Source organism: Mercenaria mercenaria, chromosome 14 (genome assembly GCF_021730395.1).
Source record: "Mercenaria mercenaria strain notata chromosome 14, MADL_Memer_1, whole genome shotgun sequence".
Classification (NCBI taxonomy): Eukaryota; Metazoa; Mollusca; class Bivalvia; order Venerida; family Veneridae; genus Mercenaria; species Mercenaria mercenaria.
This window is the reverse complement of record NC_069374.1, coordinates 32,323,405-32,337,912: the sequence shown is the minus strand read 5'-3', so window position 1 is coordinate 32,337,912 and position 14,508 is coordinate 32,323,405. Positions and strand designations below refer to the sequence as shown.

The 14,508-nt window shown below is 34.2% G+C and overlaps 1 protein-coding gene across 22 annotated transcripts in view; it reads left to right on the top strand.

Annotated features, from left to right (window-relative positions):
* The first annotated feature begins 628 nt into the window (after positions 1-628).
* LOC123527191 (leucine-rich repeat-containing protein 71-like) overlaps positions 629-14,508 on the top strand; it is a 57,618-nt gene continuing 43,738 nt past the window's right edge. For 3 of the 22 annotated variants that reach the window (XM_053523192.1, XM_053523197.1, XM_053523194.1), the window contains exons 1-2: positions 642-918; positions 12,480-12,586. In XM_053523192.1, the coding sequence (XP_053379167.1) occupies positions 833-918; positions 12,480-12,586 (193 nt within the window). In that variant the 5' untranslated portion in view covers positions 642-832. Of the gene's footprint in view, positions 919-7,226; positions 7,552-8,655; positions 8,796-12,479; positions 12,587-14,508 lie in introns of those variants that run through there. The other 19 variants (XM_053523199.1, XM_053523195.1, XM_053523203.1 and 16 more) reach the window with 16 other exon arrangements.

The following is a 14,508-nucleotide window of genomic DNA, read 5'->3' as shown; positions in this document are numbered from 1 at the left end:
TCTCATGGCACGGCTCAAATTATCAACACAATTATAGGCCATATGGTGATGTTAGATAACAAAAGAACAATTTCATTTTAACCAACAGAGAGTTTCTATTCACACCAGGAATAATTGAAAACACTTCTATTTAAATCAATAGGCCAACGTTTTTCATCGATATAATTTATACTTTAATAGATTTATATTTGAGAGTTAAGTGTAGTTTATTGGGTCCTTTGTGACATGTCAATATAATAACGGGAACTCATAAATCCTCGCATAATGCACGTCATATTGTATTCTCTAAAAGCACCCATTTAGCACACAAAATGCGTCGATAAGGCACAAACGTATTAATTTATCTCTTAAATTTAATTTGAAATTTATTTTTATCATTTGCGGATAATGTGCCAATGTTTAAACAAGTTTTTCATTTCATTTATTTAATATATAGAGATGAAATCTAGGTATAAAATTTCCTTTCTCAATCTCAAATGCATGTTTTGACACCGGGTATTCTGATTGATAATAAATGTTCGGACTATTCTTTTCCTTTTATAGTACTATCTTTGCAGTGTCAATAGACTCAGGACTTGCCCTATTGTTAAATCGATCAGATTTCATCTTAATATTTCATTTATGATCGCTTAAGATGTTCCTCAAATAAAGTTTTGTTTATTTTTCCTACATTTAATGTGCGGATTAATAGAAATTAGCATCTTTAAAACGTTAATCGTTTGAAACTTACGTGTGCAATTTGGTAATTTGTGATTGTAGAAGAAATACGTTTAAAAAACATCGAAGTGCTGACATTCTGTTTTTGAAGTCGAATTTTGGATATATTGTCAAGATGCCTCGCTCGATACGGTCGGCCCGGTCTAACTCCATCTGCAGCGTGACTTCTGAGAGCGGCCGTGGTGCAAAACTTGATGAACTGTAAGTATTTTTTTTCTAACTGTATCTTTTCTTTGACATATTCATACTGTATTTCAAAGAATCATATCAATGCCGAAAAAGATTAATTTCCTTGGAACTTCAAATAAAAGAGATGTTTCTTCCGCTATCTGGCGATAGCTGATTTTTCAATATTTGAGAGTAGGCACTGGAATATACCGTTTTCAGGATCTTCACTGTTTCAAACTGCAGGTTTTACAACCGACAACATGGTCAAATATCAAACGATGAAATCCAGGGTCTCCGAATCCAACGTCTCAGACTACTGTTCTATTGTATCAGTCGAGCGTGCTCCGGTAACTTAGCAAATAGTTATATTAACAGTTATATAAATTTGAAAATGTAAAAAATAAGAATGAAGTATACACAAAGTGGTACGTGTCTGTGGAAAATAACAATAACATTTAGTTTTGTTAAGTTTAAACACTTAGCATTTTACAAACACAGAATTACATAGAGGATATTTGTTCGTTTCAGTGTAAGATTGAAATATCTTTTACGAGTGAATACCAGATGCAATGTTTTCACGAGTGGCATAGCAACGAGTGAAAATGTAAGATATAGTGTTCATGAGTGAAAGCTATTTTGATCTTACATGTAAAACAAACAAATTTTCTGTTTTTGTCTGTTTATTTCACGTTTTGACTAAATTTACCCATTTTAGTGTTTCTTGCATTTAATATTCTTCACAAAGATAATACTAGATATGTCCTATAATAGGTCTCATGTCTGGGGCTTTTTAATATTCATCCTTCGCGACTGGGGGATAGTGTGGGGTGGGGGGGGGATATGTTCTATAACAGGTCTCATGTCTGAGGCTTTTTCATATTCATCCTTCGCGACTGAGGGGAAAAATATGTTCTATAATAGGTCTCATGTCTGAGGCTTTTTAATATTCATCCTTCGCGTCTGGTAGGAAAATATGGTCTATAATAGATTTCATGTCTGAGGCTTTTTAATATTCATCCTTCGCGTCTGGTAGGAAAATACGGACTATAATAGGTTTCATGTCTGAGGCTTTTTAATATTCATCCTTCGTGTCTGGTAGGAAAATATGGACTATAATAGGTTTCATGTCTGAGGCTTTTTAATATTCATCCTTCGCGACTGAGGTGAAAAATATGTTGTATAATAGGTCTCATGTCTAAGGCTTTTTAATATTCATCCTTCGCGTCCGGTAGGAAAATATGGTCTGTAATAGATTTCATGTCTGAGGCTTTTTAATATTCATCCTTCGCGTCTGGTAGGAAAATACGGACTATAATAGGTTTCATGTCTGAGGCTTTTAATATTCATCCTTCGCGCCTGGTAGGAAAATATGGACTATAATAGGTTTCATGTCTGAGGCTTTTTAATATTCATCCTTCGCGTCTGGTAGGAAAATATGTTGTATAATAGGTCTCATGTCTGAGGCTTTTTAATATTCATCCTTCGCGACTGAGGGGGAAAATATGTTGTATAATAGGTCTCATGTCTGAGGCTTTTAAATATTCATCCTTCGTGACTGAGGGGAAAAGCCTTCTAAATAACATCACTCAAGCACCTTGTGTTTATTTTTCAAAGTATATTTAATTATTATAAGCTTACAGTTGCACAAGCGGGAAAAGTAAGAACTTCGCTCTTCCATAGAATTGCTTTTAGACACTGGTATAAATCTTAGCTTAAAATCGGGAAGAGACGCATTAATAGCCTATAATTCATTGATTCGATTGTGACTGACTTAATCCTAAATGAAAACTTTCTTTTTTCTTTTTTTTTGTAAAGTATAATTTAGAGTCAAAAATTAGAGATATTATTGAGTTACAATATGATAGTAACAAGATCAAAATATTGGTCTGGTTTGATTATGTTACAGAATGGATCGGATCAATATATCATGAATCCAAGTGAAAATATTTATTGTATGTAATAAACAAGCGTCTGTCTTTATTAAAACATTAGCGTCGATTGATTAATTCTTTATTAGAAAAGCAGGTGATTTTTCGTCGGCAGTTTTAATATCGCCAAAGTTATAACAGAAATTTTGATTTCTATTAATTTCCGATCAGAGAACCCTGCAGTAATCATCAAGTTTGACAAGATTTTATATAAAAGTTTTCATCAATAGTCGGGGATTTTTTTTAAATAACAGATTGCATAAATTCCTCTTGGACCATTCTGCAGCTAAGGTCTTTTTTTCTGCTCAATAGGGGACGTATACAATAATCTCTTTATGATTTGGATTAATTGTGTGCATATTCCTGGATAACATTTTTTCTCTCTATTGAATGAGTTCTAACAAGGGCGGAAATCTATACAAATAATTGTACGATTCTTGCAGCCAATGTTGTTTAGATTGCGTGCACGAGAAAATTGATGTAATTTGATTAAGACTGGTGTTAGTTCATTAGTCCTGTCCGTAAGAACTCCGTATACATAACCCAAGAATATCGTGCACTATGTTCTTTGGACAATAAAAGGAATGAGGCAGTGTTGGAAACTTATTTTCGGATGAAATGTCAATTTTGTTTACTTAGTCTGAAAACAGGGGCAATAACGTGTTATTTTATTTAACTTGGAATACGCGCATAAGTAATAAGTGAATATATTCGTATTTAAAATGCTAATCCAATTTTCATGTTTGTTTGCTAGATGTGTTCTCAAACTTCAGAAAAACTTAGCTAATTCTCAATGAATCCTTATTATATTTAATTAAGTGCCATCATAAAGGACTTTTAAAACGCTTTATTTGCTTAATTTTTCCAAAATTGAAATAAAATTGACAGAAAGTGAATTTAATGTAATAGGTGTTAAATTACATGTTCTCTTTTGAAGTGCAATTTACTTGATGTCTTTGTACTGATTTGTCTGTAGATTAAACTCAGAGAATAAAACTATTTAAGGAAAAAATTACATTTATACCGATTAACTAAACAGTACCACCGGGTGGAAAGTAGAACGATCGCGAAAACTAATGCGTTTAATTAAGTCGTACTTGAATTTTGTATGTATTGTCACATATTACAATGGAAAAGTTATTGCGATAGAAATGCTCTGACATTACACATGTAATGATTTTTTAAACAATATTTGGTATGATATTTGTGCACAAATAAGTCAAACACAAGTGACTGGAAAACTAGTTAAAAAAATAAAAGTAGCACTGGATTTTGGGAATTAAGATGACGACCCTATGGAAGAAAGTGAGGTAAATATGATAATTCTTATAGATAACAATTTTATTTTTCATTTGATACAACTTTAATACTGCACTTTTTCAACTGTTACGTAATACTAGTAACGTAACCTACCGTATGTTCCGCGATTCCGTACCAGAACTAATTCGTTTTCGCTACCGTTTCGTTTCTGAATCACCGGGATGTACTTGCGGCAATGCCTTGATAAACATTCGCATGACCGAGGGCTCTAACATGTGGCCCCTAGATTGAATACTTCAAGTTGTCGGGCAGGTTTGCGAGTCTGTCATACATATGTAGTGTTAGAACACCTAGAAGATCTTCAAATATTTGTAATACTATACCGTATAATCCATTGTTGTATGTTTTTGTAGTTGTTGATGTTGTTTGTATTAGGAAAAAAACAAACATGCTCTGTGAAGAAAACAACCATGCGATTGATATAAATGGCTGTGACAATCGGCGATTACTGCCCCTGTCCGTGTATACAAACCATTAGCAATCTCATCGTTCGTTTTATGTATTTCTGCAATATATTAAATTTAGATAAAACAAAAGAAAAAGATTAACCACTTTCCCAACGAACATAAAATGTATATATCACCAATACCAATACCCGTTTGTGAATTTCTTGTATATTTATGTTTTGTGCACATATTATTGCAAAATGTAATTTTGTCATCTGTGCTTCTTCAATAAAGTTCTGTTCTGTTCTGTTCTGTACCGAACTGCTTTACTGAATACATATTTTCTAAAAGGCCCTACTCCGACATAATTATGCAGTGGTCTCTATATATGTAGACTCAAATAGTTTTTTTCGGAAAAGAAATCCAGATTGTATCAAATTAAAACTTCATGTTACTTTCTAGCTCAACTGAGCACAGAGTGCTCAGGGTAAGCTATTGTGATCGCTCACCGTCCGGCGTCCGGCCGTCCGCACTTTCCTTTAAACAACATTTCCTCCTAAGCCGCCGGGCCAATTTTGATGAAACTTCACAGGGATGTTTCTTGGATGGTTTTCTTTAAAACTGATTCAAAGAATTGAATTCCATAAGGAACTCTGGTTGCCATGGCAAGCGAAAGAATCTTCTTGTCCAAAACCACAGGTCATAAGGCTTTTATATTTGGTATGTAGCATCATTTAGTGGTCCTCTACCAAGATTGTTTAAATGATCCCCATAGGGTCAAATATTGCCCCGCCTTGGGGTCACACGATAGATTTATATAAGGAAAAACTTTGAAAATTTCCTTGTCCAAAACCGCAGGTCCGAGGGCTTTGATATTTGGTACGTAGCATCATCTAATAGTCCTCTACCAAGATTTTTTTAATTATCCCCCTATGATCAAATATGGCCAAAATGATCAAATTATAGATTTAAATAGGGAAAGACTTTGAAAATCTTCTTGTCCAAACCCACAAGGCATAGGGCTTTGGTATTTGGCATGTAGCATCATCTAGAGGTCTTCTACCAAAACTGTTCAAATTATCCCCATAGGGTCGAATATCTCCTTGCCCTGGGGGTTACATGTTTCATATAGACTTCTATAGGGAAAACTTTGAAAATCTTCTTGTCCAAAACCACAGGGCCTAGGGTTTTGATATTTGGTATGTAGCATCATCTAGAGGTCCTCTACCAAGATTGTTCAAAGTATCCCCCTAAGGGTCAAATATGGCCCCGGCCCGGGGTCACATGTTTTATATAGACTTATAAAGGGGAAAACTTTGAACATCTTCTTGTACAAAACCACAGGGCTTAGGGCTTTGGTATTTGATATGTAGCATATTTAATGGACCTCTACCAAGATTGTTCAAATGTCCCCCTTTGGTCAAATATGGCCCCGTCTTGGGGGTCACATGGTTTATATAGACTTGTTTAGGGATAACTTTGAAAATCTCCTTGCACAAAATCACATGGCCTAGGGCTTTGGTATTTATATCTCCCTCCACTGGGGGAGACATATTGTTTTAACCCTGTCCGCCCGACAGTCTCTTCGTCAGTCGGTCGGTCCGTCCATCCGTCATACTTCATTTCACGATCAATAACTGGAGAACCATTTGACCTAGAGCCTTCAAACTTCATTGGGTGATAGGGCTGACAGAGTAGTTGACCTCGATTATTTTTCGGGTTACTAGATCAAAGTTCAAGGTCACAGCGGCCTGAACATGGAAAACTGTTTCTGATCAGTAACTTGAGAACCACTTGACCCAAACTGTTGAAACTTCATAGGATGATTGGACATGTAAATTAAGTGACTCCTATTGATTTTTGGGTCACTTGATCAAAGGTCAAGTCACAGGGACCAGAGCATAGAAAAGGGTTTCCGATCAATAACTTGAGAACCATTTGACTAACAACCTTCAAACTTTATAAGATGATAAGATTTACAGAGTAGATTAACCTTATCGTTTTTGGGGTCACTTCCTAAGATTTGTCCAAGGTTCTCTCCTAAGTATGAACTTTTAAAACATATTTTCCTCAATAGGATATTACCGATACTTTTTTTAAGATGTCCTTATTTCTATATTGTGACGTTACTATCATATATATTTGTACTGCTTAGGTTCTATAGGAATAGGCAAATAATTAAAATGTATTTACTTAATAAAATGATGTTCATGAAACATCTTACATCTAAGTCCTAACTGTGACATAAGAAGTCAAATAAGTTTGTTCTTTTTATTCCTTCCTGCCGCTAAAGACAAAAATATTGCAATACATATTGGTAAAGATTTTAGATAATACAAATTTTCACTTTGTATATTTAAGGCGAGGCTCTTTATATTTTGGCGGCGGTATTGTTGCAGATTGCAATAAAATTCTATATAGCTGTGGCGGTACAATTGTAAGTGCAATTATTCTGTCAAGTTAATTACTCTTCTCACAATCTGAAAATCATGTATTATACAAAAGCAACTTTAGTTTTTATACCCTAAGGCTAAATAATTTCTACAGATTTTTCTCTCTTAAAATATAAGAAGTGTAAAATTTTATTGTCTTTGAATGTGTATAAAAACCAAGTTTTATAAGTTAAATAAATATTTTGAGAGATTAGATGTTTCATCCAATAGTATTCATTCAGTTTTACCTGAATCGGATTACATTTATGCTTTAAAAAAAATAGTATATATTTATAATATTTAAGCAACCGTATATTTAATTCAGTTTTATTGAAAGAAAACAAAACCGTGGAAAACTGTGCCATGAAGGGCTCTTGAAATACTTGTAAACTGTAAAAATTTATATAGACGTCGTGATAAATGCATAAATAACTGAGAAAAATTCGTTCCACTGACATTTTTCACCAACGAATGTGTTAACCAATATCTTCAGGAACATGCATTTAAGAAAATAATCTGTGTTAACTGACGCTAATACAAGGGATTTTTTAAAAGACAAATCATTACTGACGGGTAACAACTAATTATGGCATTTTCTAGGTAAGCATTAAACGTTTTGATTCAATATAATGGCTTTCTGGCAGTGGGGCCACCATTATAATGGCGTGACCGCTTCACCCCCATCCCGTAAACAGACTGACATTTTTCAGGATATGATTTTTACACATTTTTATTTTTATGAACAATTTATATTTATTACAGAATTTCGTTACATTATGGCCTTTCTTAAACCTTAGGCCCCTATTTCAAGTCAAACTGATGATTTAATAAATGAAAAAAAGGATAAAATTAAATGATCAATACATATCATTCAACTTGTACAGTATTTCAATTAGACTGACCAGTACAGTTTCAAACACTATTGAGTTTTTTTTTTTTTTCAAAATTGATCATCGGAAGAGAACATAATATGAGACTTGTGAGTAACAAAATTGTTTGGAAGATGAAGTTCATACAGATTCATGATCTATTTAATACCTATCTAATCTATCTGTGAAGGTCATTCTTAAGACGTAAAGGCTTTTTTGTGCAAATTATGTGCAAGTAATGATTTTCCGATGTTCCCACATCCAACATAGAAATAATGGTATTTCAATATTTAATTATTGTAGATCTATCAATACAAACATTAAAATGGTTCAACGTAGTTCAGTCGATGAACGAGGTCAAGCAGTGAAATGGCAAAAAGTATGCTATGTAAACTAGGTCATTACACATAGAACTAGCCCACATCACCCAGTAGCCTATGGTACTGTACCAATCAATTTTTTTTTCTCGAAAAATTTAAGCGAGGCATTAGGGTAGCTACTGGGCTATATCTCAAGTACTTTAGTTAAAAACGAAAGATAAACGTTTTAAATTAATAACAAATATTGAACAAAATCTGTTCGGCAGCGAAAAGTCCGAGCCCATGCATTTCACACGTGCGCGCACCTGTTTGTTGATAACGCGTTTCTACGGAAAGCGGATGTTGACATTCTTAATTATTTGAAAGCGAGGCGCGTAATAATTTAAAGATCAAATTTATAAAACTGCACTATTACATTTCCTGTTTTTACTTACATTGTTCAAAACTTTCGATAAATGCAGTTAGATATATAAACTGTTATATAACACAAACAAATAGCATAATATGTACGGTGATATTTGCACTATTTGCAAGCGTAATCACATCCGGTAGTTGTGTTGTGCGGTCAGTACACAGTGGGAATTTCGTTGTTGTGCACCATATCAGCTGCTTGCAAATCATACAAAAATAACGCCAAGAGTGAATAAAAGGCGTTGTAAGTTTGTTTCCCCACGATATATGGGTTCATAAAGGAAATCAGTGTCAACTGCATTCTATCGATATTCAGTGGCCCAGGATCAGAGGTTTCAAAAGGGAAGTGTCTAGGGGTACGGATCCGTACCTCTAGAATCTGATTCTAGAGGTACGGATCCGTACCTCTAGACAAGCCTGTTAGGGGTTTTCTAGGGGTACGGACCTCCTTTTTCTAGAGATTTAGGGTTATTTATATCTTAAATTTTGTTGAAAATGAAATAACAACAAAGTCTTAACCAGTCTTCACTTAAAACTTGGATCTAATTGGTTTACAGATACCAGCGTTCGTGCGATTGTTCACCTTCTCTTTCAAAACCTAAATAACCGAGGAACTCCAAATGAATACACTGTTCTGTGCCGATAGAAATTAGTTTGTTGTCAAAAAAACTGTTGATAACAGCTAGATTAATGAATGAATCTATCCCTTAAATGAATTCTATTTGAAATTCAGCAAATAAATAAATAAATAAATTAGGCATAATAATATGCACCAATCTATTTTGTTATTTAACAATGTACATTGTTGTATAATGATAATCGGCACGGAACTTTAATGATCAATTATAATTATTAAGCGACATTAAGTAAAAGAAACTGTTTGTGGAAACGTCCCATGTATCTCGTAACGGCTACCAAATGTGTGAAAAAACGTAAATACACTAAGGGCTAATTATCAATTAAAAATAGTTTCCCCCCAACATACTTAAAATTATTTTGTTTAATCTTTATATCTTTTTTTTTTTTCTGCCAGTTCGAAACTTCGTGATTTATTTGGTGTTCCTCGGTTATTTACGTTCCGAAAGAAAATGTAACAAATCGGATGAATGTTGTTATCTGTAAACCATTTAGATTCAAGTTTAAGGTGAATTCTGATGAAATGTTATTTGTTATTTCAATTTCAACAAAATTTTGAAATGTAAATGACCCTTAATTTCTAGAAAAGCGGAGGTCCGTACCCCTAGAAAACCCCTAACAGGCTTGTCTAGAGGTACGGATCCGTCCCTCTAGAATCAGATTCTAGAGGTACGGATCCGTACCCCTAGACACTTCCTTTCAAAAGGAGTTCGTCGCGTATTTGCTGCTAAATGCCATTACCATTTTAAACCACAGTGTCATCGGTCACTGTACATTGATAGTAGTTCATATTATATTGTCCCAGTTACATGTTGCAAATTAATTGTCCCTATTTCTAACAAATGGGCCACTTGACATGTCATTCAAGTGGCCTGTGGCCTCTGATCTTAGTCCAGAAATAATAATATTTGCAAAGACTCTATTGCACCCAGATCCTTTGTATCTAAATCTGTCTTTCTAACTTTCCTGCACCAGTGGGACATCAGCTAGTAAGAACAATAATATGAAATAAGGCACTGCCGCAATCGGGAATCAATCCGACTTCACCTTATCCCATAACATTTGAAATTGACAGAACGGTTTAATTACAGCACGGAAGGACACATATTTTTAATTCGACAGTAAATATCTCATTTGGTGTATCGAATGTTACCGTAGAGGGATTGATTCCATATCATTTTAAAGGTAAATTTTGGAATAAAAACAACACTGCTCATATTTGTACTGATGTGCAAGATGTTGCAGTTCAGACAAGTTATGTGGATGCTTATTAGGCGCAAGGAAAAAGCGTATTCTTCTAAAAAATTCAAAGTCAGACTCTTTGTGCACGTGCCAGAAGGACACGTTTTCATTCGATAGTATATATCTCATTCGGTATATCACATGTTACCGTAGAGGGATCGATCCCCTATAATTAAGACCTTTCTACTCATAGCTGTTAACAATTGTTGAGGAATGAGTAGTAAACATGTATCTTTTCAAACTGTCTTTTGATTTTTAGCTCATCTGATTTTTTGAAAAAAAATGATGAGTTATTGTCATCACTTGAGCGGTTGTCGGCGTCGGCGTTGCCTGGTTAAGTTTTATGTTTAGGTCAGCTTTTCTCCTAAACTATCAAAGCTATTGCTTTGAAACTTGGAATACTTGTTCACCATCATAAGCTGACCCTGTATAGCAAGAAACATAACTCCATCTTGCTTTTTGCAAGATTTATGGCCCCTTTTGTACTTAGAAAATATCAGATTTCTTGGTTAAGTTTTATGTTTAGGTCAACTTTTCTCCTAAACTATCAAAGCTATTGCTTTGAAACTTGGAATACTTGTTCACCATCATAAGCAGACCCTGTACATCAAGAAACATAACTCCATCTTGCTTTTTGCAAGATTTATTGCCCCTTTTGGACTTAGAAAATCAGTTTTCTTGGTTAAGTTTTATGTTTAGGTCAGCTTTTATCCTAAACTATCAAAGCTATTGCTTTAAAACTTGCAACACTTGTTCACCATCATAAGATGACCCTGTACAGCAAGAACCATAACTCCATCCTGCTTTTTGCAAGATTTATGGCCCCTTTTGGACTTAGAAAATATCAGATTTCTTGGTTAAGTTTTATGTTTAGGTCAACTTTTTCTCTTAAACTATCTAAGCTATTGCTTTGAAACTTGCAACACTTGTTCACCATCATAAGCTGACCCTGTACAGCAAGCAACATAACTCCATCCTGCTTTTTGCAATAATTATTGCCCCTTTTAGACTTAGAAAATCATTTTCTTGGTTGAGTATTATGTTTAAGTCAACTTTTCTCATAAACTATCAAAGCTATTGCTTTAAAACTTGCAATAGTTTTTCACCATCATAAGTGGACACTGTACATCAAGAAACATAACTTTATTCTGCTTTTTGCAAGAATGATGGCCCTTTTTAGACTTAGAAAATCATGGGTAGGACAATATTTCTAATACACAAAAAAAATCAGATGAGCGTCAGCACCCACAAGGTGGTGCTCTTGTTATACTTTTATCATAAAAACCAGGCTAGCAGCTGATGAAAACCACAAAATTTCAGCTAAGGGTATTTGTTGATTATATAGTAAACATTCTGCTGTCATGTTGCAGTCACAGGCACAAGTAAATCAGACCTGGGATGATATTTATATATTGATGGTATATATCATTTGACAAGGGCTCATATTTCACCGCATTATTTTTATTTTGGATTGATTTAGGATGAAAACAAGGATTTTTATCTATCTGATAACATTTTTTTCATCCCAGGTTTGATACTCGTGCCTGTAGTCACAGTAAACATTTTTTATGGGCAGTATCCAGTTAAATACGCATATCACATATGTTAACATGACAAATATATAATGTTTTAACTAAATATATATAGGTAATGTCATAGCCCTGTGTTATATAAATGTACAGGTAATGCCTTAGCCATGTGGCGTTGAATTCTTCTTGTGAGGAAGCCATCCAGCTGCCTTACGGAAGGCCGGCGGTTCTACCCAGGTACCTGCTTGTTATGAAATAATGCATGGAGGGGCACCTGGGGTATTCCACTATGAAAGCTCAGGAAAGTCGCTGTATGACCTATAATTGTGTCAGTGCAATGTTAAACCCAACAAATAATAATAATATTGAGTCATATAGGTTAATCATTGTGGAATGCAGAAGCAATGTAAATATACAAGTGATAATATATTTGGTAATAGGTAAGTGATGGTCGAGGTTGTTCAGTTTGTATGTACAACAACATTCAGTTTATTAAAGTACATACATATTTATATTTTTAGCTTAGCATCCCGTGTGAAGATGGGAAAGAAGGTGGAGAAAGGTTTAAACAAGGAGAAAAACCAATCTGCAACCAGCCAGGATGAATTGGATTCAAATAAAGCTCTTGGTATGCTGCAATACTTAATGCTTTAAAAATTAATTGATATATCATGTAAATTAAGACCAGTTTTCCATTTAGTATGAGTCAGTTAATCTTCGCTTTTAATGTTTTCATAAGTACCTTGAGTTGTGATGCAATTTAAATTGAAGAGGGGCCTCCGTTGGCTGAGTGGTTAAGGTCGCTGACTTCAAATCAGTTGCCCCTCGTTGATGTGGTTTTGAGCCTCACTTGGGCCGTTGAATTCTTCTGACATGTGAGGAAATCATCCAGCTGGCTTACAGTTCTATGGTTGGTAGTTCTACCCAGGTGCCTGTTTGTGATGAAATAATAATGCACAGAGGGGCACCTAGGGTCTTCCTCCGCCATCAAAGCTGGAAAGTCACAATATGACCTATAATCGTGTCGGTGTGATGTTAAACCCAACAGAAACAAAAACAAAAGATATGAAGTCCCATTCAAAAGACATTGGTTATTATTTTTTAATGTTGATATGAAAAATCTTTATGATATCTTTGTGTAACATTACAGCTGAAAACCAGAATGATTTAAAATGTGACAGTGATGTTATTGATAGCAGTGGTAAGATTGGAAATTCTGCACTGTATCACTGTCTGTTAATGTTTTCCATGGTTGACCCCATGTGTGCACATTGTTATATTAATATTATTGATTTTTTGTATTTTTTACGTTATAAGTAAGGTGTAAGCTTTTAAAAAAAGTAATACAATGTTTTTCTCGTAAGAAAAAAAGAAAAAAAGTTGTTTCTGTGTTGTCTATATGTCTTGTAATTTTGTACATATTTTCAGTGCACCTATATTTATATATTTATACATAATTAGCATGTTCCGTTTGTCATTGCTTGATTTATAATATTTTTTCTTTATTTTATATTAGCAAAGAAAATTTTGTATAAATTTGCCGAAGTTTGAAACCAATACCATATCCAATATCAAATTGTTTTAATAAGGAATTTTGAAAACTGAATATTGTATAAACTGAGAAAGTTGACATTTTTTTTTACAATGCAAATGATGTAAGATTGTCTGTTGTACACCTAAATAGGTGTATTTCATTTGCTCCTTTTGCTATAAAATGCTTGTTATCATATCAAGCAGAAAACTGTTATTATTTCATTTCTTTATGCAGATTATACAAGCGATATATTGTCTTAAAAGTCTCCATGTTTCTATGTCTCTATGTTTAACAGAAAATGGGACTTTAAAGCATATTCAAGCAGGTCTTTTCTATATTTATATAATTTAACTCTGTTAACGTGAGTTGTCTTAAAAAACATGAGCAGGATATTCAAAATCCTTTGTTTTATATTGACGTATAAATGCATCTTTAAATTCCAGCAAGTTGTTTGTTGTACAATAAATGTAATTTACTAAATTAGTACAAAACTTGTTCCAGCCCATGTTGATGGGTCGGCATTACGGTAGGATTTTTGTTTTATAGCAACTGAAACGACCAAAATCGTTCCAATTCCATGGAGGCTTTTTTGACCTTGCTTTCTTTGGAAACAATTACAAATGCATGTACATTGGAAAACTGAGAACCAGCTATTACATTATGTAGAACGAAGGGACTCTTTCTAAATGGATGTTGTTGTTTTTTAGCTCGACTATTCGAAGAATAGTCTAGCTATTCTACTCACCCTGGCGTCGGCATCGGCGTCGGCGTCGGCGTCGGCGTCACACCTTGGTTAAGTTTTTGCATGCAAGTACATACAGCTATCATTTAAAGGCATATAGCTTTGAAACTTATTTATTCTTTTTCTAGGTCAATTACCAACCTCTCTGGGTCAAGTCCCATAACTCTGACATGTATTTTGAGCAAATTATGCCCCCTTTTGGACTTAGAAAATTCTGGTTAAAGTTTTACATGCAAGTTACTATCTCCAAAACTAATGCAGATATTGAATTGAA